The sequence below is a fragment of the Chelonoidis abingdonii genome, chromosome 4, assembly GCF_003597395.2.
Source record: "Chelonoidis abingdonii isolate Lonesome George chromosome 4, CheloAbing_2.0, whole genome shotgun sequence".
NCBI lineage: Eukaryota > Metazoa > Chordata > Testudines > Testudinidae > Chelonoidis > Chelonoidis abingdonii.
Window position 1 is genome coordinate 145,491,001 of NC_133772.1, and position 24,871 is coordinate 145,515,871.

The 24,871-nt window shown below is 43.4% G+C and overlaps 1 protein-coding gene across 3 annotated transcripts in view; it reads left to right on the forward strand.

The window, feature by feature from the left end:
* Window positions 1–24,871, forward strand: part of KLHDC1 (kelch domain containing 1) — a 63,593-nt gene that overhangs the window by 32,831 nt on the left and 5,891 nt on the right. For all 3 annotated transcript variants that reach the window (XM_075065739.1, XM_032768754.2, XM_032768755.2), the window contains 4 exons: window positions 5,532–5,590; window positions 16,482–16,594; window positions 20,210–20,282; window positions 24,110–24,194. In XM_075065739.1, coding sequence (XP_074921840.1) covers window positions 5,532–5,590; window positions 16,482–16,594; window positions 20,210–20,282; window positions 24,110–24,194 — 330 coding nt within the window. The remainder of the gene's footprint in view (window positions 1–5,531; window positions 5,591–16,481; window positions 16,595–20,209; window positions 20,283–24,109; window positions 24,195–24,871) is intronic.

Sequence of the window (24,871 nt, forward strand, 5' to 3'; positions counted from 1 at the left end):
GATGTCTCCAATTGTAGTCATGTGAAGGCCGTCATGGCTTTACCTCTCAGGATTTCCTGAAGAGATACAATCTATGGCTGAAAATCTTCCCTTTAAAGAATCAAAACCATGGACAAGATGGATGGATCCCTTCGTTCCTTAAAGGATTCAGTCTTTACGTATCTACACGCCTGCGCAAAAGAGAAGCCCGAATAAATATCATTCTGCACAGTGATAGAGACCTGCTCCATACATTCCTCCGCAGAGACCATGTGATTTGCAAAGATAGAAGGTTACAAAATGCAGGCCACCTCCATCTCACCTCCACTGCTTTCCCCAGTCCCATCTGCTGCAACCACCATCAGTTTAGAGACTGCCTGACCCCATTCTACCCAGTATGGCAGAGTATCACCTCAGATAAGTGGATGTTAGAAATTATCAACACCAGATACTCAGTTCAATTTATTTCCTTCCATCCTTCCCACCATCTCTCCCCGTCCTACTTCAGGGACCTTTCTCATTAGAATCTTTTATGGAAGGAAATAAACCACCTCCTGCACTTGGGTTCTGTTGAATCTGTTCTGATACATCACGGAGGGATGGGCTTTTATTTCAACTACTTCCTATCCTGAGAAAGAACGGTCAGTGGAGACCCATTCTAGATTTGAGAAACTCATCAAAGTACACCAATTCAGGATGGTCACATTAGCAACAATAATCCTAGCACTGGAACAGGGGATTGGTTCTTAACCCTCAACCTCCAATATGTGTATTTCCACATCATCATACATCCATCAAACAGGAGATTCCTCAGATTTGTTCTGCAGCAGGATCACTACCAGTACAAGGTACTTCTGTTTGGCCTTTATGTGACACCCAGAGTGTTCTCCATGCACTTCTGCAGACAGGGAATTATGATATTCCCATACTTGAATGATTTGTTTATTCAAAGCCCCCTCTTGAGAAGATGTCATAGCAGCAACACAGAGGACAATGGCCCTTTCCTCAAAAGCAGGCCTCCAACCAAACATTCCAAAATCAATACTGATACCTATACAGCACCTAGAATTTATTGGGGCCTACCTCAATGCAGTAGAGGCCAGAGCCTTATTGCCTACTGTAACAGGGTGGCACTCACCTCTTGCAAGCAACCCCGTTGGCGGAGTGCATGTGCCCACCCTTTCTGTATGCCTTGCGGTGAGTCTTCAGCAACTGAACTCTCCAGCCAAGTCACACATAGTCTGTATTTGAAATAAAAAGCAAACTCCTTCCTGGGTACAAGTCCAAGAGGGGCCTCTCTCTGTAACATCTCTTTACCTGCAACCCTATCCTTAGGCTTGCTCTTCAATCAGTCTAGCAGGGCTAATCATAGTACTCTGGTTCAAACTCTCTCTCAGCCCCTTCTATACTCTCTCAAATTGTCCCTGCTCTGGCATAGAACCATGCCCCAGGGTGCCCTTCCTGGAGGCAACATTTTCACCCTCTTGGGGCTCTTCTAGACTCGGCTCTCCTGCTGGGCCACTAAAATAATTCAGTTCCCCCTTCTGGGGTGCATCAACAGTCCAGGCCACTTCCCCAGTGGTTAATGGTGGTGGCAGGGGGAACATGCGGGCCCATCTACTACTCCAGATCCCAGCCATCCACTGCATTCCTTTAAATAAACTGCATCACTGCTACAATTCCCTGGGCCACTTCCCATGGCCCCAGCACATACTTCACCACTATCTCAGGGCGTTGTCCTGGTTGAATCCCAGAAGCCAGTCCAGAATGCCATCTTGCTCCCTCCCCCATCTTTGCTAGCACTGCTCTGTTCAAGGTCCTGTAGCTCCCTCAACCAGCCAGGCACACCACACTTCTCCAACTCCAGGAACTGAACTCACTCTGACTCTGCAGCTCTTTTTATACTAGCCTGCTGGGCCCTGATTGGCTGCTCCCTGCAGCCCCTTCTGATTGGCTGCATCCCACACAGCCATTCTAGGCAGTTTGGAGGGCTCTATCCACTGCCCTTTCTAGGGTGGCAGGAGGTGTGGCAGGCCTGTGAGGCCTCCGGCAGGAGGCCTCAGGCCCTAGTCCACCCCATTACACTTACAGATTTACTCCCCCCCAATCAATTTGATCCCTACAGTGCAGACCAGCCCACAGGTATCAGCCAGAATATGCTTACAACTAGGACATATGGCAGTGACCACCTTTGTTGTAAGGCATAGAATATCAGGGTTGGAAGGGACCTCAGGAGAGCATCTAGTCCAACTCCCTGCTCAAAGCAAGGCTAATCCCCAGCAGATTTTTGTTCCAGATCCCTAAATGGCCCCCACAAGGACTGAACTCATAACCCTGGGTTTAGCAGGCCAATGCTCAAACCACTGAGCTATCTGTTCCCCGCCAGACTACATATGCGCTGCCTTCATGAGTAGTTCAGGACAGTATACAGTATGCACAGACACAATTTGAACAAGTGTCTTTCAGTGCCAGTCACAGTCAAAAGCTCACTAGACTGGTGGACAAAGCCCCACAAAGTGTATTTGTCACAGAACCACCTCTGTCACAAATACTGACAACAGATACATCTCTGTTGGGTTGAGGAGCACATTTGCAAAATTACAGAGTACAGGACAACTTCAAGTCAGCTTTATACATCACCCTACTGCAACTCCAAGAAGTCTGGAATGCATGTTCACAATTTTTATCACTGGTCAGAAACAAGGACATAAGGTTAATGACCAACAACATTGCTTCCATATTTTACATAAGCCATCAAGGGGGAGCAAAGTCACAATCATTGTGTGCTGAAGCACTGAAATTGTGAAATTGGTGCATTCACCACAACATCAACATCTCAGTGACTTACCTACCAGGAGATTACAACACCACACTAGACACACTGAGCAAAAAATTCTCACAGGAACATGAGTAGGAGATAGATACCATTATCCTATACAAACTATTCAGATTTTGGGGATTCCCAAGTATAGACCTTTTTGCCACACCCGAGAACATCAAATGCCCACATTTCTGCTCAAGAGCAGGACTGAGCTGCTGTTCTCTGGGGGTTGCCTTGCTCATCAAATGTGACATACATCTGCTGTATGCCTTTCCACCGATCCCCTTACTACCCAAAGTAATACGCAAAATAAAAGAGGAACAAGCCAGAGTCATCTTGATAGCCCCAACATGGTTCAGACAAACATGGGTCCCTTACCTTCTACGGATGACAGTATACCCACCAGTCATTCTTCACCCTGTTTCACATCCCCCTGTCTCAGGACGCCGGCCAGACTCAACACTCAAATCTAGAGATCCTTCACCTGAAGGCATGGCTCCTGCATGGTTCCAGAATACTGAGATGACCTGTTCTGAAGACATAAAGGAGATACTATTAAATAGCAGAGAAGATGGACGATGCAGTCTACTTACCTGCACAAATGGAAGAGTTTCCACATTTGGTGCACCAGCAGACACGCCTTGGCTATCACCTCACCCTTGCCACTGATACTGGACTATATCTAGGGCCCTACCAAATTCACTGTCTATTTTGGTCAATTTCATGGTCATAGGATTTTTAAAATAATAAATGTCATGATTTCAGGTATTTAAATCTGAAATTTCACAGTGTTGTAATTGTAGGGGTCCTGACCCAAAAAGGAGTTGGGGGGGTTGCAAGGGTATTGTAAGGGGGAGTTGCAGTATTGCTACCCTTACTTCTCCACTGCTGCTGGTGGTGGCTCTGCCTTTAGAGCTGGAATCCCAGCCAGCAGCTGCCGCTCTTCAGCTGCCCAACTCTGAAGGCAGTGCCGCTGCCAGCAGCAACGCAGAAGTAAGGGTGGCATGGTATGGAATTGCCACCCTTACTTCTGCAATGCTGCTGGTGGGGCATTGCCTCCAGAGCTGGGTGCCTGTGAACAGCCACCGTCTCTGGCCACCCAGCTCTGAAGACAGCGCAGAAGTAAGGGTGGCAATACTGCGATCTCCCTAAAATAACCTTGCAATGCCCTTGTAATTCCCTTTTGGGTCAGGACCCCCAATTTGAGAAACACTGTTCTCCTTGTGAAATCTGTATAGTATAGGGTAAAAACACACAAAAGACCAGATTTCACAGGGAGTGATCAGATTTCACAGTGTGTGACACATTTTTCCGGGCCCTAAATTTGGTAGGGCCTTAACTATATCCTAGGACTAAAATAATCAAGACTATCCTCAAGTTCAATTAGAGTTCATCTCACAGCTGTTAGGGCCTTCCACCACAATTCAGTATTTACCCAGCCTGTAACAAAACGGTTCCTCACCAGTATTTGGAACCTCTACCCTTGACAAGATCCCACTCCACCTTGGGACCTTAATCTGGTGCTACGATGCCTTAGTGTTTGAGCCCATGGCAACCTGCTCACTCATACATCTATCTATGAAGATAACCTCTCTCATAGCCATCACATCTGCTTGAAGAGTGGGGGAAATAGTGGCTCTCATGATGTACCTGCTATATACAATTTTCTTCAAAGATAAAGATACATTATGATCACATGCAAAGTTCCTACCTAAAATACATTCCTCATTCCACTTGAATCAGGCTATTTACCTCCCATCATTCTTCCCCAAGCCACATGGGGAAAAAAAGGAGTCCGTGCTCCACATGTTAGACTTATATGCCAAAATTATTCCTTTCTATTACTGAAAGATCAAAAGGTTCAGCTATATCTAAACAAAGGCTTTCAAAATGGATTTCCAGTTGCATTCATCTCTGCTATAGTCAATATGATTTGCAAACCCTCCCCCGCCCAGGAACTCGAACACGTTCCAAGATACCGATTTCCACCTCTATAGCCTTCCTGAACAATGTACCAATTACAGAAATTTGTAAAGCAGCCACCTGGACATCAGCCCATACATTCACAGAGCACTATGCAATTGTGCAGGACTCGACATCGGATGCTCTCTTATGACTGACTATCTTATCATCACTCACGAATCCAAAGCCCCATCCTTCCAATGAGGGGCACAGCTCTCCAGTCACCTAAAATGGAGCACCAATAGGGGACACTACTTGAAGAAGAAAGGGATATTCACCCTTTGCCGTAACTGAGGTTCTTCAAGATGTGTCCCCCTTTGGGTGTTCACTACTCACCCTCCTCCCCATTACTTCGGAGTTCAGACATGAACTCTGCGGTAGAGAAGAAACTGAAGGTGGTTTGGCCGCAGAGCACTATATAATCTCCAAAAGCAGCGCGAGATGGGGGAACGCATGTGCAATCCAAATGGGCACTGCTACTGAAAATCTCCAATCACAGGCACAGAGAAGCAGACTCACATGAAGTGGAGCACTCGCAGGGACACACATCTCACAGAACCTCAGTTACTGCACAGGGTGAGTAACCCTCTCTTCTGATCTGGGGAATTTTCAGACTGTTGTGCTGAGCTACATGGGTACAAATTTCTTTTAATAGAATGTTACTTAAATACATAGTATCTAGGAAAATCTCTGAAATACTCTACTTTATCATAAGCCTAATTTAAAACACCTGTTTTTGAGCAGTTTTTTGTTTGTTGTTTTGTTTTAGCAAACTAGAATGAATGATTTGCACTGTCTGAATTTAGACACTTGGATTTGGTCTGGAAGGTAAGTTTGGCCATGTGCCACTTAGTTATAAATAACAGATTGGAACTATTTAACAGTAGGTTTTAATGGTATTATAGTAGCTTTTCTGGGAAGAGAATGGGAGGTTTTGAACTATTTCAACAGCTGTTACATTATTATTTCAATTTAATTTAATTTGTAGTGACTACTAAACTGTTCTCTGTTGTGCTCCAAGGACCACTGATGCTATCAGGCAAATTTTCAGCACAGCTTTTAGTGATTTAGTTGCCTCATTTTCAGATATGGGCAAATTATCACAGATTATACTGAAATTTTACTTCGATATGGCTTTTTAACATTACAGTCCCTATAGGTCTTATGTTATGTAGATGAGACTCTTCATTATAGTCTAGATTGGGAAAAGGTTTTAATGTATATCAAGACAAACATTTAAGAAAACCCCCAAAGAGGAGAATTTACAAGGGAAGAATCTTTCATAAATATTTACTTTTTGATAAAGTTTGTCAAATTATTTTTTTGCTTCCTATTTTTACGCTTGGTAGGGAGCATTTATGATAGAACCCACTAGAGAAGAGGAGTCACTGTTTCTATGTTGATTTTCATGTAGCTGTTTTAGACAAATAGGAAATTAGTTTGATGGCCATTGTGTCTGTTCTTCCCTACATTTCCTGACTGTCATTTCATGCAAGGCAGGGAAATACAGTGTCTTCGAGTGTGTGTCTATGTGGATCCGACTCTAAGTGCATGTGTCTTTTGCACAAGATCAGAATCTTTGAACAACAGTGTCCTTTGGGCCACTCCTGCACCTGCATGGTTTTGCACCCCTCACCACCATGCAATGCAGAGCAGCTGTGATCACCCCTCAGTTCCATCTTGTTGTCCATTGCAGCGAGGCAAAACAACCAGTGTCTGCCGCTACCACTTAGTGGAAATTTCTTTTCCTTTGATATTTGTCATCTAGTTAGTCAGTTTGGGTTAATTTCCCAATCAAATCATCTTTTTTCTTTAATTTTATTTTAAACATTTAATTTTTCTCTGGTGCTTTGCACCACTGTTGTAACCTACAGTGGCAAATTCTAAGCCTTGGGCTTCTTGTGATGGACTCATTCCTCTTACAGTCAGCCATAACCACTACCATTTTTGTCTTAATAAGAACCAGGTGCCCGACCACTGTTCAGTTTGCTATTTTTTTTTTTTTTTTACCAGAACAAGGAAATCCAGGGACACTTGGTTGAAGTTGTATCTTCTTGAGATCTCAGTGAGAGAAATTTCAGACCTTGAAAAAAGGGCATTAACATCAAAAATGGGATTGGTCACAGCTAGGCAGTTCCCCTATTAGCTGGCATGCAACACCTAACTTCCAAAGAAAAAAGAGGGTCTTCGTCCTATCCTAGATCTGAGAAGAGTGAACAAATATATACACCGTCTAAGATTCAGAATGGTAACATTTTCCATCATCTCTTCTCTTCAGGCTGACGACTGGTTTGTGGCTTTTGATCTTCAAGACATATACTTCCATATTGCAATCCATCCAACCCACAGGAATGATCTTTGATATACAGTAGAGCCCAGTCATTACCAGTATAAGATTGTACTATTCAGCTTGTCCAAAACACCGAGAGTCTTCACAAAATGCCTAGCTGTTGAAGTGGCATCTGAGGAGACATGCCATTCACATCTATCCATATCTAGACAATTGGCTGATCAGGAAGTCTCATCAGGAAGTTACCACAGCCCTGAACTATGTCTTTCACTTCTTCAGATAGCTGGGCCTCGTGATGAATTACCAAAAATCCTCCCTCAACCCATTATAGACAATAGAGTTTACAGAAGCCTTAATCAACTCCAAATTGACAAAAACATACTGTCATAGGGGGACTGGCCCCTTTAAGAGGCAGCAGGCCCATCCACCTGTGCCTGGTAAATTGCCTTCTAATGGGACTGAAGAGAAGACACCAGTTATATATAAAGGGTCAAGCAGCAATCAGGAAGGGGGAGACAAGAAGGGGCCATTTGGATTTGGTGGAAGGTCTTAAGAGAGCAAGGTGCTCGAATTCTTCCAGAGAGCAATAGTGGAGAGCTGTTGCAGGAAGAGAGTCAGTAAAAGCACAGAGCCAGGACAGCAGCAGAGGAAGTTTGCCCACTGACCTCTTTTGAACCAATGGAGAAGGAAAATCCAGGTAAACAATCATATGGGCTGGTGTTCCAGACAAGTAACAGCTGGGAAGAATGCAGGATAGCCTAAGAACTTAAGAGTCGAGAAAGCTCAGAACCAGGACAGCAGTAGAGGGAAGTTTGCTGGCTGACATCTTTGAGCTTGTCTCCTGCAGGGAGATGGAAGTCCAAGAGAATAATTCTGATTTGTGGGAGAACCCAGGAAGGACTAAGAACATAAGCCCAGCGTGGGCAGACTTTGATTACTTTTGCATTTTTGTTAAATGCAAGGCAGGCAGACTCTGTTTGTTTTGCACTTTTCATTTGGGTTTCAAGTTTGGCTAGGGTACACCAGGAAGAAATGTTGGTACCCACCAATCTGATTAAAAAAGGGAGACTGATGAAGAGCCTGATTTTTGTATTATGATGATGGACTATACATTGGAGGGTTATTTTGAAGCATTTATGTTAATAAATTAGTCCATAGTAAAGGCATTATTGAACAGAAACGTGAAGATGGAGTTTATGAAGACCTGTATGTTGGAGACACTGAGGCTGTGGCACCTCTAGCCAGAGAGGACACTCCAGGAGGACCCTGCCTTGTTACACATACCTTTCTGAGGACATATTTCACCCTCACTAGATGAACACCAGCATCAAAATGAATCCACCAACCACAGTAAGAACCTGCCTCAGACGACTAAATCACATGTCAGTATGCATGTATGTGACACCAGTAGCCAAACTTAATCTACATTCAATACAAAACTGGCTAAGCTTCATGTTTCACTCCTTGGATCATCAAATGAGCATGCACATTGTGATTCCCTCTTATATTCTGTCACTGAATTGTTGGTCTGATCCGAGAATGCTCAGAATGGGATCCCCGTCTCTACACCATCTCCTTAAAAAACACTGATACAGATCCATCAGGAACAGGTTGGGGCATACCGCTGGACCATCTCCAAATACAAGGAATTTGGGTTCAAAAGAATATGATCCTACACAAATATTATAGAATTACAAGCGATAAGATTAATTTGCACAGCATTCCTACCCGTTTTAAAGAATTCTGCTATGGAGGATCTCACGGACAACACATCTGAAATGTTTTATGTAAATAAGCAAGTAGGTGCCAACTCACCACCCCTTTGCCAGGACAGAATCAAGTTGTGGACATGGTGTCAAAAACATGGGATAACCCCAATAAATCTCCATCTCGCAGGAGCCAACAATGATTTAGCAGACTTTGTAAGCAGACAATCTTGTCATCAACCCTGAATAGTGGTATGCCAACATCCGAGATGCCAACCCTTCCTAATTTTCCATAATCCTCCTGATTTTTATATGTAATTACAAAATTGCTAATTGAGGCTTAAGTCTACTAATTTTGCAAGCACACACATTATTCACATACACACAAATATCTGTTTGTCACTCTCAACCACTCAGTTCCGACAAACACAGCAAATAGCGCCTCAACCACAGGGAGCATTTTTCTCCACCATCCCTATGGCACATGCACAGAGTAAACAGTGAGGTTCTGATGGGAGGCAAGCTATGGTAATTTTGAATGTGTTGGAATCACTGTCCAGACCACAGGCTGCATATTGCATTCTGACTGCCCCATGTGGACCCTGATGGACTATGTTAATGCACTGTATGTGTGACAGATAAGGCAATTCCTGCCATATCCATTAGAGACCTTATTGAATTAAGTTTAAGTAGCTTTGGGGGTCCATTGTATTAAATGAATAGCTTATATACATTATTGTGAGCTGGGATTGTATGTAACATTTCTAGGGAGAGGTGAATGCAAATTTCCTTCCTCTGGTTATGCAGAATCTCAGCCTTTTGAAGCTACTACCAGAGTGGAGGACCATTGTCTCCTAATTATCTGTTCCCGGAATCTGATGACCAAAGGACCAAAGCTATTCATGGGGATGCGTGTTCTGAGCTAAGGCTGTTATGAACTTGTAACCACAGGGAAACCCCTTTGTGGAGTTGAAGGACAGACTCCTACAAGAGCTCTTGTTGGAGTTGGGGGTGATCTCTGGTAAGCTTTTTAGCATGTTTGTAGGTTCTTTTATTGCTTTAATATGTTTTCTCTGTAATGCTTTCACTTTAAGAATAATGTGCTGGCTTATAAAGAGCTGTGTTGTAACTTATAACTGCTAGCAGTTACCCTACAGTCAGGCTTTAATCTAGAAAATAAAGCACAGACTGGCCTGGTTGGTCAATCTGGCTTGCTGGGGCTATCACAGTGTACCCAGGGAACTGTGCAGCCTGGAAAAACCCCGGTCGGGAGGGAGAGAGGTGCAGGTGTCTGTCCAAGAGAAATGGTGGCTGAGGAGCCAGGGGTCTAGAATGAGTGCCCTCAGGGGACCATAGAATGGGACTACAGGAGCAGTTGGCCTGAACTATGATGCTAGGTATGTAGAGTGCATCAGCAGGGTCTACACAGGATTGGTCGAGCTCAACATGCAGCTTGGGCAATGAATCCAGTGCCCCAGACCTCACTGACAGTTGCCACAACTTGCCGTCTATTAGACCCTCACTGCTCAGTCTGTGGGGAAGGAGAAGCCAGAGGCGCAAATGAAGGCAGCAGTGGAGGTGGAGAGAGGGAATGCAACAGAAGAGATAGAAGAGAAGGAGGATCATCCTGGGAAGGTCGTCCAGGCCTGGGACTGACCAAGCCCTAAACTTGATAGGAGGGCAGCCTAGGGCCAATCCTCCCCATCTTCCTCTTTGGGGGATGGGGCTCAAGGACACAATGAGGGTGGGGCCCAGGAGCTAAGTTCCCTCTAAGCTGCATAGCTGCGAAGCAGGCTATAAAGGACCACACAGCCACAGGGGCCTGGAGAGGAGAGAGGTAGGGCATGGCGGGGGCCTGGGGAGAAGAGCAAGTTGGGGCTTGCAGGGCTGCTGTGGGCTCCTCCCTCGGAGTTCTGTGCTGCCAGTGGGGAGAGAGGAGAGGGGCCCCTCTCCTAGAGCTCCGTGCTGCTGGCGGGGAGAGGCCAGGGGTCCTTCTCCCAGACCTCCATGCTTCCATCAGGGAGAAGGCTGCGGGGAGTCCTCTGGCCCCGGCCCTGGGGCAGCTTGCACTCCAAACTCCTCATCCTCAGCCCCAACCCAGAGCCTGCACCCCAACCCCCTGAACCAGCCGAGAATCTCCTCCCGCACCCTGAACTCCTCATCCTCGGCCCCACCCCAGAGCCTTCACCCCCATCTGGAGCCCTCCCTGTACCTCAACCCTCTGTCCCAAGCCTGAGCCCTTTCACACTCCAAACCCTTCATCCCCAGCCCCACCCCAGAGCCCACACCCCAGCCCAGAGTCCGCACTCCAACCCTCTGCCCCAGCCCTCAGCCCCCTCCCACTCTCCGAACCCCTTGGCCAAACCCCTGCCATACATCACCTCTATATTGGTGCACATAACAAATTTCATTCCACACATGAACTTAAAAAATTAGAGGGAACACTGCCCAGGGGTCCAACTCTGTCCCTTCTTGGCCACAGACATGGAGAAGAGGGGATGGGAGGGGAGAAGACAGTCCTGTTGATTGAATGAGCCGCTGAAGCCTTGGGTCTGTTAACACTGCACTCCAATGTTCCCCTTCCATAGGAAGCAGGGCCATTATCAGGATCAGTACAAGGGACCTCTGTACTGGGAATCTCGTCAGCACCGGAAATGCTTCGGTGGCAGCTTTCAGTGCCCTTAACATCCGTATAGCCAGACACTCTAGTATTGCTTTCTGGTACTGCTGTTGACTTTGGGACTGACACTGCTTCCAGCATTACCATACTTGGTATCAACGGTACACTTCCCTTGGCAGCACCGCTTCCTGCCTCGTTCTGGGCGAAGAAAGAGTCGGACTGGTTATTCCCTCCCTCTGGTCTCACTCTCTCTTTATCTCCAGGGTCCCTAGATTCCTCAGCATCTGAGTTGGGGTTTTCAGGATGGAGGCATTGGTGACCAGTAGGCACTAGGTCGGGGCCTCCATCCTGACCAAGAGATGAGCACCAATATTGGTAATGGTCCATCGGTGGTCCCTGATGCTGGTCAGGCATTTGAGAGTGGGAGGATGACAACCCCCACTCAGATGCCTATATCAGTGGCGTCCATAGAATCTATCAGATGCTCCTCAGTAACAAAGGTCCCTGTCTTCATCTCGCTCAAAGGTGACCACAGGCACCAGCGGTCCTTCTGTCCACACTGGAACAGTATCTTGCTTTCACTCAGTTAAGGGCCTTATCTTTGTCTCCAGACAATTCTGCGCTGCCTGGTTCATCCTTCCCTTCAGTACCAGGGAAATTTAAGATGTACCAAGACCTTCTGCAGTGTGTAGCTGCTTCCCTCAGTATCTCAGTGGTGTTCTCTTGCACAAATTAGTGGATATCCTCTAGCCATCTGCCCCTGGGAGAGTCACCCTCCCTATCAGTGATGTGCTCCTTGAACTGACTACAGCCCTATGGAGCACACTGGCTTCAGTACTGCCTGCAGCTGAGCATATGGAAAAGCGTTATTTTGGTCCTCTGCAGGGATTTTTGAGAGGATTTACTCCCATCCACCCCCAAATTCCCTAGTTGTAACTACAGTGAACGAGAGAGCCTGGCAGGGCATGTTTAAGTCCATGCCCAAAGATGTCTCCCCCCGCTTTGGGGACAGGCTGGCCCACTTTCACAATGCTTGGGGCTTGATCACCACCAACAGCTGGTTCCTAAGCACCTTCAGATCAGGTTATGCCATCCAGTTCCTCCCCCACCTCCTCCCCACCCATCCCTCTTCAGGGACCCCTATCACGAGATACTTCTCCTCTGCTCTCTGCTGGCTTTGGGAGTGGTGGAAGAGGTTCTGCTGGAACACCGGCTCATGGCTTCTACTCCTGGCACTTCCTGGTACCCAAATCCAAGGGAGGGGTAAGACCTATTCTTGACCTTCGCAGGCCTCAACAAATATATCAGACCTGTGAGGTTCCAAATGGTCACTGTTGATTAGTCTCAGTCTGCTGTCACAGAACGACTGGTTTTTTGCTCTGGACTTTCAGGATGTGTACTTTCATCTGATTTTGCTGAGCTACAGAAAGTTCCTTCATTTTGTTATGGCAGAATGCCACCTTCAGTACACAGTGCTTCCATTTGGCCTCTCTTCTGCCCCCACCCCCACCCTTCTGGGGTTTTAACCAAATACATGATTGTTGTTATGGCATATCTCAGGAATAAAGGAATTCATATCTACTTGTATAAGGACAACTAGTTACTGAGGTGCAGATCTAGAGAGAAAGTTCTTGCTCATGTTGGCACCACACTGCTTTTACTCAAGCACCTGGGGCTCAGCCTAAAGACTGGGAAGTCAAACTTGGCTCCCACTCAAAAAATGGAATTCAGTGAGACCCTGTTAGATTCCACAACATGAAAACATTTCTGCTGACTGACCGTTTTCAGACTATTGCCTCAGTCTGCAGTCTCAGCTTTCCATGGCAGTTCAAATGTGTCTGAGGCTCTTGGGCCACATGTCCACTTGCATGCAGATGATGTAGTTTGCAAGGTTGTGCCTTCTCCCCCTTCAAACGTGGCTCAAGATGATTTATCATCCTACTCTTCACTCTCTAGACAGACTGGTTCATCTATCTCCTCTGAACTCCTTGCAGTGGTGAATGCCTCTAGAGAACATTTGGCAACATTTCCTTTGTCTGGTCAACCAGGTCAATTTTTACTGATCCCTCCCTGATGGGACGGGGGCACACTTGGGGTCACTGAAAGTGTAGGGACTGTGGTAGGAGCAGGAGGCCTTACTCCATATCAATATGCTGGAGCTTCAGGCCACCTATAATGAATGTCACACTTTTCAGTCCATATCAGAGACTCAGTGGTTCACATACTTACCGACAATACCATTGTGATGTGTTATGTGAATGAACAAAGGGAAGCAAACTCCAGGTTGCTCTGCCTAGAACAAATCAGACTTTGGCAGTTCTGCATTGAGGAAACCATTACTTTGATAGCTATTCACTTATCCAAGGTTCATAATCATCTCATGGGCCATCTCAGTGGGTATTTTTGCCTGAGTCACAAATGGTCACTGAAGACAAGTACTCTCTGGGTCATCTTCACAGCTTGGGGTATCCCAACAATCGACCTATTTGCTGCAAGGGACAACAGGAAATGTTGTCTGTTCTGCTGTCGAGGGGGTGTCAGTCCAGGCTCCCTATCCAAGGCTTTCCACCTCAGCTGGCAGTGGACTCTCCTCTATGCCTATCCGCTGGTCCCAGTCATCCCTCAGGTCATCGTTGGATCCTTGCATTCACTCCTTGAATCTCATGGCATGGCTGCTGCATGGCTGAATGAGGAGGAAGAACTGTGTTCAGTGGCTGTCCAACAAGTCCCCCTTAACAATAGAAAACCCTCTACCAGGATGTCCCTATTCAACTCAGTGAAAGTGATTTTCGGTGTGGTCTGTAGCCCATGGAATCCAACCAACAGTGGTCTCTATCCAGAACATTTTGGAGTACCTGCTGCACCTTCAGGTGTTGGTGCTTGTGTTTAGTTCACTGGAAATGCATTTGGCAGCATTATCGGCACTTCATCTCCCCATTCCAGGAAGATCAATCTGCTCCAGCGCCATGGTAGCAAGATTCTTAAAAGGGCTCCTTCATCTACATCCCCCAGACAGAGCTTGTTCCTGTGTGGGGCTTTAACGCAGTTCTAATGGTCTTAATGGAACCTTCACTCAAGCACCTGGCATTTGTCCCTTTCTGCCAGAAAACTGCATTCCCTTTAGTGATAACATCCACAAGGAGAGCGTGTGAGTTACAGGCTCTGATGACAGAGCCTTCTTATACACAGTTCTCCAAAGACAAAGTGACCTTACAACCTCATCCAAAATTTTTGTGTAAAGTGGTTTCTCAGTTTCATTTGAACCAGGTGGTACCTGTGTTCTTTCCTCTCCAGAGGAATGGTGTCTCTGTACCTTAGAAGTCAGGCGATGTCTGGACATGACTAAAGTGGTTTATGCTTTGCCTTGTTTGTTTGTGTCATATGCAGATCGCATGAAGGGTTAAACCATCTTTTCACAGACAGTCTCCAAATGGATAGCATCCTGCATCAAAACTGCATATGAAATAGCTCTGGCTAAGCTCCCTCAGTGAGTGCGAGCTCTTTGTACGACGGTGCAAGCAACGTCCATAGCATTCCTCAGTGACATTTCCATATTGGACATTTGCAGGGCTGCTATGTAGTCATTGATACATACATTCACAAACCATTATGCCATAACTGCATATTCCAGGGTGGATGCACCCTTTGATGGAGTGGTCCTGCAGTCCTTGTTTAAGTAGGCGCTGAGCCCTGTGTCCTGAGGGAGGTACTGCGTGTAAGTCACCTAAATAGAATACACATCTGCATCTACCCGAAGAAGAAGAAATGGTATTTACTTTAACTGGTTCTTCGAGATGTGATGCAGATGTGTATTGCACAACCCACCCTCCGTCCCCCCTGCATCAGAGTCTCGTTCCTGGGTGTTCAGTGTGAAGGAACTGAGGGAGGGTTGGGAAAGCACCAGCTCATGTAGCTAGGTGAGGAGCTATGACCACCAGGCAGAGAACCACCTCTCTGTGGATACTGCTAGGCAAATTTCTCCAGCTCTGGTGCGCTGGGTATGTACACATCTAAGTGGAATACATGTCTGCATCAGAAATCGAAGAACCACGGTTCCAGTAAATAACCGTTTCTTCTCTGAGATGTTGTCATCTGGGGGATTGCACAACCTGCCCTCCATCCGTGCTTTTTTTTAGTGAGGAAACTGAGGGATAGTTGCTGCCACTCTGCCATTTATGCCCTAGGGTGGGGAAGTATGAGGATATGCACAGCACAATGGACACTGTTATTCAGCGATTCCTATCTCACATGCATGAGGCATATGCATATCTAGAATTGGATCTACATGGACAACATGTTTAAGAACATGGTTAATATAAAGTAAGTAACTGGCTTTTTTTCAATAAGTATCACAGACCTTGTTTTGTGATTCTCTCAGGTCTCGCAAGCTAAGCATCAAGTTCTTGGGAGTCCCCAGCAGCACCTAGCTGTTGCAGGAAATAATTAAAATCACTCAGATAATGTGTAAAGTGGCTCAGAAGGTGGCACTCTTCATCCAAAGTCTGTATGCACCTGTGTCCCACCATTCTGTTAGAGGACACTGTGTCTGTGGAAGTGTGGTATCTTGAGGATAAGAAGTAAAGCAAAGCTCCCAGCCATTTGTAGTCATTAAAGATCTATTTCTTTTCTCAGGAGCAAGAGAACTATAACTTCACTATCCTGGTTACATTTTAGCTTGAGCAACTGCAATCTATCTACTTAAATATTATATTCAGTTTCAGTTGGACACATTATTCTTCACTTCCCATCCTAAAGTTGTTCTTGTGTGTTAAATAATCAATTCAGTGGTTTAAAAAAGCAGTCACTGTGTTTGGTACATAAGTTTAAAATTTGTAAAATATCTTGAGGGATGAAAACATGTTATATAAGTGTAAGATCATTATTGTAAGGGCTAATTTCAAAGAGCAGTTGTTATAAGAAATTTCTTGTTTCAGTTTTGAACACCTGTGTTATTGAGTGCAGCTGAGGTTTGCTCTGATTACACTGTAGCCTGTTTAATCAGAACAGAGCCCCTTCTTATTCTGGAAAATGATGAGCTGCGATGTCAGTTCAGTTCAAGCATTCTTCTTAACTTGTTCTCTTCTTATTTTTTGTTTTACCAAGAATTCATATTAATGGAGAGAAACCAAAAGATCGATCATGGCACACTTTGACTCCTATAGCAGATGATAAACTTTTCCTATTTGGTGGACTGAGTTCAGATAATGTTCCTCTAAGTAAGTAATTCAAAAGATACAGAATCCATCATACATTTTAGTGCTAACCATGATGTTATATACATTCAACTTCATCATGAAGATGTTTGGTCCAGATCTTGTTATATGACTCTCACTCTATGTGAATATTTATACAGACACTTTTTATTATTGTTGTTTTATGTAGCATTGTTGATGGACATAGCACACTATGATGAGTATATGTGTTGAACAAATCATCTCTTCACCAAACAGCTTACCATCTGATAAAATAAGAGCTAGAGTCTCACTCATGCCAGTCTAAATCAGGAATAACTCCATCAAGCCAATAAAATTGCACTAGTGCAAAACTAGTCACAAAATATGTCTGACACAATATGTGAATAAACATAACATTAATCACATTCTGCTCCAATCTGACCTACAAAACCTTCAAGTAAAAAGTGAGAGAACCTGAAACAAAGCTCTTTTTCTAATAAAGGCAGCCTATATAACTGATAAAATGTATAGGAGGTGGTAGTGGTGGAGCTTCAGGTTTCACAAATATTCAAGACCAGATTTTCAAAGGTGTGTATTTAATGTGTGTGCACATATAATGTACACATATACAAAATACATAGTTAAATGCTGATTACTTGATTTACTTATGCAAATGGAAGGGCAAATCAAATGTCCCGCAGGGATCAGTACTGGGTCCAGTACTATTCAGGATCTTCATCAGTGATTTAGATAATAGCATAGAGAGTACACATGAAGTTTGTAAATGATACCAAGCTTGGAAGCGTTGCAAGTGCTTTGAAGGATAGGATTAAAATTCAAAATGATCTGGACAAACTGGAGAAATGGTCTGAAGTAAATAGGATGAGATCCAAGAAGGACAAATACAAAGTACTCTACTTAGGAAGGAACAATCAGTTGCACACATATAAAATGGGAAATGACTGTGCCTAGGAAGGAGTACCGTGGAAAGAGATCTGGGGGGCATAGTGGATCACAAGCGAAATATGAGTCAACAGTATAACACTGTTGCAAAACAAGCGAACATCATTCTGGGATGTATTAGCAGAACTGTTGTAAGCAATGCGGAAGAAGTAATTCTTCTGCTGTAGTCGGTGCTGATTAGGCCTCAACTGGAGTATTGTGTCCAGTTCTGGGTGCTACATTTCAGGAAAAATGTGGACAAATTGGAGAAAGTCCAGAGAAGAGCAACAAAAATGATTAAAGGTCTATAAAACATGACGTATGAGGGAAGATTGAAAAAAATGAGTTTGTTTAAGCTGGGGAAGAGAAGACTGAGAGGGGATGTAACAGTTTTCAAGTACATAAATGGTTGTTACAAGGAGGGAGAAAAATTGTTCTCGTTAACCTCTGAAGATAGGACAAGAAGCAATGGGGGCTTAAATTGCAGCAAGGATGGTTTGGGTTGGACATTAGGAAAAACTTCCTAACTGTCAGGCTAGTTAAGCACCGGAATAAATTGCATAGGGAGGTTGTGACATCTCCATCATCAGAAATTTTTAAGAGCAGGTTGAACAAACACCTGTCAGGGATGGTCTAGAATCTAGACTCTAGATCAGGGGTGGGCGGACTATGGCCCGCGGGCTGGATCTGGACCCTCAGGGCTTTGGATCCAGCCCGGAGGATTGCCCCCTGTGGTGCCGTGGGCCCCGCCCGGCTCTCAGAAGCGGCCGGCACCAAGTTCCTGTGGCCCCCGGACGGGGGGCGGGCAGAGGGGTCTGTGCGTTGCCCTTGCCTCCAGGCACCACTCTCCGCAGCTCCCATTGGCTGGGAATGGGGAACCATGGCTAATGGTAGCTTCGGGGAAGGTACCTGGAGGTGCAGCAAGGGCAGCACATGCAGATCCCTCTGCCCTCCCTCCCCCAGGGGCCACAGCACTTCCTGGAGCAATGCGGGCTGGGGACCGGGCAGGTATGCAGGGAGGCTGCCCTGGCCCCGGTGTGTGCTGCTGCCACCCCAGTGCCACTTTAGATAAGCAGCACCGGGCCAGAGCCTGAACCCTGCCTGCGCGCTGCCCCCCAACTCCTTGCCCTAAGCCCCTGCCTGCACCTCGCACCCCTCCTGCACCCCAACTCCCTGCCCTGAGCCGCCTTGTACACCCCGCATGCCAACTCCCTGCCCTGAGCCCCCTTGTACACCCCACACGCCTCCTGCACCCCAATCCCCTGTTCTGAGGTCCCTGCTGCACCCTGCACCACCGTGCACCCCAATCCCCTACCTTGAGCCCCCGCTGCACCCTGTACCTCTCCTGCACCCCAACCCCCTGCCCTGAGCCCCTTCCTGCACTCCGCACTCCTCCTGGACCCCAACCCCCTGCCCTGAGCCCTCTCTCGCAGTCCACACCCCTCCTGCTCCCCTGCCCTGAGCCCCCTCCTGCACTCTGCACCCCTCCTCTGCCCCAATCTTTAAACTACGATTTGAGGACTTCAATAACTTAGACATAGGTTAGGGGTTTGTTACAGGAGTGGGTGGGTGAGATTCTGTGGCCTGCATTGTGCAGGAGGTCAGACTAGATGATCATAATGGTCCCTTCTGACCTTAAAGTATATGAGTCTACAAGTCAATCCCTTGCCCTGAGCTCCTTCCTGCACACCACACCCCCTCCCACACCCCACACTCTCTCCCGCACCCCTACCCCCTCCCCCAGCCCTGAATACAGTTTCCCCACCCAGATGTGGCCCTCGGCCCAAAAGGTTTGCCCACCCCTGCTCTAGATAGTTCTTAGTTCTGCCATGATTACAGGGGACTGGACTAGATGACCTCTTGAGGTCCCTTCCAGTCTTATGATTCTATGATTTGCACAGACAAATTCTGGATCTGACACTGCATTCTTTTATTCAGGCAACACTCCCATTCATTTTTAAGAGTTTTGCCTGGATAATGATTTGGACTGTAAGATTGTATCTTCTGTCTTTTACAGATAGGAATGATTGTCCATGTAAGCTCTTTTTAGCAACCATTTTTTAAAAGCCTGTCACTTAACATCTATTTTGCATTAATCAAATAATCAAAAAATTACTACTGTCCTTGCAAATTAAGGAATTTTATTTTTATTAAAGTATAAGATCATTTATATATTTAATTATGGAAATCATGATTGTAGTCAGTGTTACTCTTGCTGTTGCTGCATGTAAATATCTACTATGCAAAATAAAGTCCTTACTTAATTCCTTCTTCATTGTCTGGCACCTTGGAGATCAAGCAAAAAGGAGACTTGGAAGAAGGAGGAAGAGAAAAAAAGAAGAAAGAAAATGAGATAAAGAAAGTGAGGGAATATTGTGGGAAGACTTTAAGATTTGTAGAGTCCCTGGGACACAGCAGTCTTCATTCTGATGAACATAGTCCTGTCATTTCAAAATAGTCTCTGATTTGACTTGTATATTTTATATTGTGTTTTTAACTCCAGATTTCAGTGTAGCTAACTTTTTCTTTTGTGACAAAAAAGAACTCAGAAGTTAAGTCATGAAGACTCTGAAATTATAGTAGTTAATTCATTAATATGGTAGCCATTCTTTTGATGTTAGACATTTTAGACTGTAGAGCTCTTTGTACAAAACAAAAGGTAATATCTTATTCACCAAGAAAGAATTCTAAGATCCATATTTTCCTTATTTGCAGGTGATGGTTGGATTCATAGTGTCACAACAAATGGATGGAAACAACTTACCCACTTACCTAAGAGTAGGCCTAGGTATAAAAAAATAAGACAGCATTTGCTGAAATTTTTGAATATTTTGAAATATGATTAAGTAAGGCATTTAATCAGAACACCTGCCTTTAAAATAATGTATTAAAATATTCTACAAAATGAGCTCAATTGAATAGTAGTTTTATTCTTTTTCATTGTTAGGCATAGTCTTTTTTATTTTCAAGATTTATTATTTAAAATGCTTGCCAGCACTGAAAGGGTATTTGTAATGAAAGGGGTGCAGACTAAATTCACTTGATGTTTTACTTCCAAATAAGTATATATAAGAAATATGTAAAAGTAAAATGTGTAACACTTTTACTAATTAACATTAGAAGTATTTAATAATATACAACTACAGGAACCATGAAAGTTCATTATTTTTAGAAGAGACAGAACCAGGGAAATGATGTTGCACCCTTTTAGGATTCAAAGGATGTTTAAATAATAGTTATTTTTGTTTTTTCCTGAACAGAAATAGCTAATGACACTTACTGTTTTGCATAAAAAGGGCCCAGTTCAAACATCCGGTGTCTACATCTTTTAGATTTGCACAAGTATACTTTTTTTCAGAGCTTGTGTAGAACAAAAACATAATTTAATTTTACAGAACTAAAAGCAAAGGAAATGTGTGATTCTTTCTATGTCTGACTGAAGGAAGTAAGTCTCATGTTCTTAGCATGGACGTTATCTAGATAGTGCCATTGAAAATGAGTACTTACTGCATCAGAGTACACTTTTTTTATTTTTACCAACATTAGCAGCATTCCCTATATTTAGAATCCAAAATACTATAAATACCTAGGTAAATTTAATTACTGCAGGTGGTACATAGCCAGTTTTAAAAGGACTTCATATGTTCACCAGGGTATTTCCAGACTTCTTCCTGAATTATTTACCACTGCAATATATCTGTTGTATTTAGTTTAATTATGATAGGATTGTTACACCAGATCTGGCTGAAATTTAGGAAAACACCTTAAAGCACAAGTATTAATAATCATACTTAGCTTTTGACATCACTTTCCATCTATAGATCTCAAAGTGCTATAGGCAAGAAGGTGAGTATCATTGTCCATGTTTTACTGATGAGGAAACTGAGGCACAGAGAGATGGTGTGACTTGTCCTGGGTAACATAACAAGTCAGTAGCAGAGTCAGAATTAAAACAATTGTCCTCTGACTACCAGTACAGTCCCCTCTCTACATTACCTCACATAAAGTTACTGCTAGGCCACACTGCCTCCCATAGAGTAATCAAGCTGTGGATGAGTGTCTGGTGTGAGAACAGATGGGCAGGCCAAAGGGCTACAGCACCGTCACCATTCCAGACTGTAGGTTAGAATAGTATCTGTGGCCCCTATGCACAGGTTCTTGGCCAGTAGCTCTATATGGGCCTGATGCAGAACCTGTTGAAATCAATGGAAGTTTTTCTGTTGACTTCAGTGGGCTTTGCATCAGGCCATATAAACCCAGATCTACCGGCCTCCAATCTGGCCTGCTCTGGAAACCCCCTTACATGCTGGTCTATTTGGAGTTGGTTCAGAGCACATTTTCAGTACTGTATCCGTGCCTTATCTCCTCATACATGCATAGGGTTATTTCAGGGCCTTCAGAACACAGGTGGCTATGCAGGCTTTCTGCAGTCAGATGAATTTGAGAACAGGGTCTTAAAATTGGGGTTGCCAACTCTAACTGAATCTATTCTGGGAGATTTTTTTTTTCCAAGGTGACGTAATGTCATTTTCTTAAAATAGCCTATTAAAATCTCCTGCACTGCTTTCAATACCCATAGGGAGATGGATGCCGCTTCCGGGTGACTCCAGGCCAGTCCTGGAGTTTGGCAACCATGTGCTTAAAATGTGTTGGCAAAAAAATGTATACATGTATATATCCCTATATAAATATATAGCTTATATCCCATGCATAAGTGCATTAATGTATTTTCTTGAGTTTTCTACAAAACTTTTTTATTTATGACAATCCCCCAAAACCATTTATGTAAGAGACTGTTTTTCTGTTTCTAATTTTGCATAATAAACTGTCACTCTGATTATAGACCTATAGTATTGAATTAACCTTGTGAGTCTTGCTGGAAAAAGTGTTTTGTTTTTTTGTTTTGGTTTTTAATTGCACCTAGGCTGAGACTTTGTATGCCAAGTTTCTTTCCAGCATGAATTTTTTGTTTGTTGTAAACTCCCAGTGTTTAACTAAAGGATAAATTATGTCATCGCTATAATTCTAGGTAGATAGTCTGTGTAAAAAGGCTACATTAATTCAGCTTATGTACTATGTAAATAACATGCTTTATTAGAATGTTTAGGTGATAAGTTAGAGCAGCTGTGAGAGGACATAAACTCTATCAGTCTATAGAAAAAAGCATCAGGTTTCAAGCTAGAATGTCAAGAAAGTCAAGGCAGGAAAGGCTTTCCAGTGTTCTTCGATGATCAAGTCCAGGCCAGAGTTTTCCTAATGCAGATAGGACAGAGACAGATCTATCTACAGGTATGAGGAAGAGAAAAGGTGGGATAGTTTAGTGTAAGGAGAACAGTGAATAATTGCTGAAATGAATGACGTAAGAAAATGTGAGTGAATTTAGTTTTGCATGAAAATTCCATTTGTGCATACTTGTTAGTAGTTAAAACATAACAGAAGGGGCCAGATTCTACATTGACTTACACCCAATGCTATCCTGTTTACCTGAGTGGGGTTACACTTGGCACAAGACAGTGCAGAATTTGGTCAGTTAATTCTAATAAATAATAATAATTAAATGCAGCATAGTGAAAATTTATTTATATGAATCGTTGATAAAATAATAAGTTTATAAGAATCACTTTTCTCCAAAACATTTTATATACACAACACAAACAAAACTTCTCCTGCTGAGCATGAATGTGGAAATTGTCACAATCAGAAAGTGATCTGCATGAATTAGAATGAGGCAGAAAAAGGATAGATGGGAACTGACAGAGAAAAACCTGTGTTCTGAGACTCAATCCTAAAATTCAGGAATAAGAGTCAACACAAAAGAGCTCATAATCCCAATTTGCTAGTACTTGTTAATTAAAAAATAAAAGTGGAAAACTGATATAAAAGTAAAATACTTATTATATGTAAACATTTACCAAGATACTTACGAGTTTTCCACTGTAGTGTTATGTATAAAATAATGATAGGTAAGACAATATATGTGTGTGTGTGTGCGCATGTGTGTATGTGTATATGTGTGTGTGTGTGTGTGTGTGTGTATATATATATATATATATATAATGAAAAAACTATACTACGGATCAGCCAGACAGCCACATTAATATGTCGGTCTGTAAGTTCTCTTAAGGTAAAATGGCTAGTCATATTGCTTTCCGTTACTTTTTAATCCTCTCATACAAGTATCGAAGTGAATAATTTGATTTTTCAGGCATGATTCCTGAGTGTTGAAGCCTCCTGAAATATTTTTTATATAATAAGAGTTTAATAAAATTCCTCTTGGTAAGTAGTATAAGACCAGCAAGAATTCAATGTGTCTGTTCGTAAGTAGTAGATTCATAGCATTTATAAAATTGACTGCTCCATTTAACCAAATTTATCATGTCATTATTCAATTTTCTTTTCAAATGAATCTTTTGAGGTATGAGAAATGAGGGGGAAATCATGTGATGTAGATGAGGTTATAGTCATTCAGTAAAGGTTCTGCTTTCCTGAATCCCATATTAAAACATTTAAAATTAGCTAATTTAGATTTATCTGATAATATGCAAATAAAGTATTATATTATTATTTATTTATTTATTATTTAGTTATTTATTTTATTTTTAACTTTGTTTGTAGGTTGTGGCACACAGCCTGTCTTGGCACAGAAGGAGAAGTGATGATCTTTGGTGGGAGCAAAGATGACTTGCATTTCTTGGACACAGTCAGTAAATTTAATAATGAAATCTTAGTATAATTTAATTTAAAAAATGTTAATTCAGCATTCTTGCTGAGAATTTAAATGCATGAAGATCAGGACATTCAAGGCCAACTGTTCAGCTGGTATAAATCAGTATAATGTCTTTGACTTAGATTCCTAGATTCTGTGGCCAAAAGGGATCATTGCGATCATCTAGGCTGACCCCATGTATAGCACAGGCCATAACTTCCCCAAAATAATTCATAGAGCAAAATATTGTGTAGAGCAGATCTTTTAGAAATATCTTGATTTTAAAAATTGTAAGGGATGGGTAATCCACCACGACCCTTGGTAAATTATTCCAGTGGTTAATTACTCTTACCATTAAAATGTATGCCTTATTTCCAGTCTGAATTTCTCTAGCTTCGACTTTGAGCCATTGCCTCCTGTTATACCTTTTCCTGCTAAATTAAAGAGCCCTTTTGTAAGTACCTACGTGAGAAACAAATATTTACTGGACTGTAATCAAGTCACCCCTTCACCTTCTCTTTGATAAGCTAAATAGATTGAGCTCCTTAAGTCTATTATTATAAAGCCTGTTTTCTAATCCTTTAATCATTCTTGTGACTCCTCTCTTCAGTGACACAATCTTGATTTACACTATAAAGTTTTGGTTCCTACAAGAACTACAATTCATCATC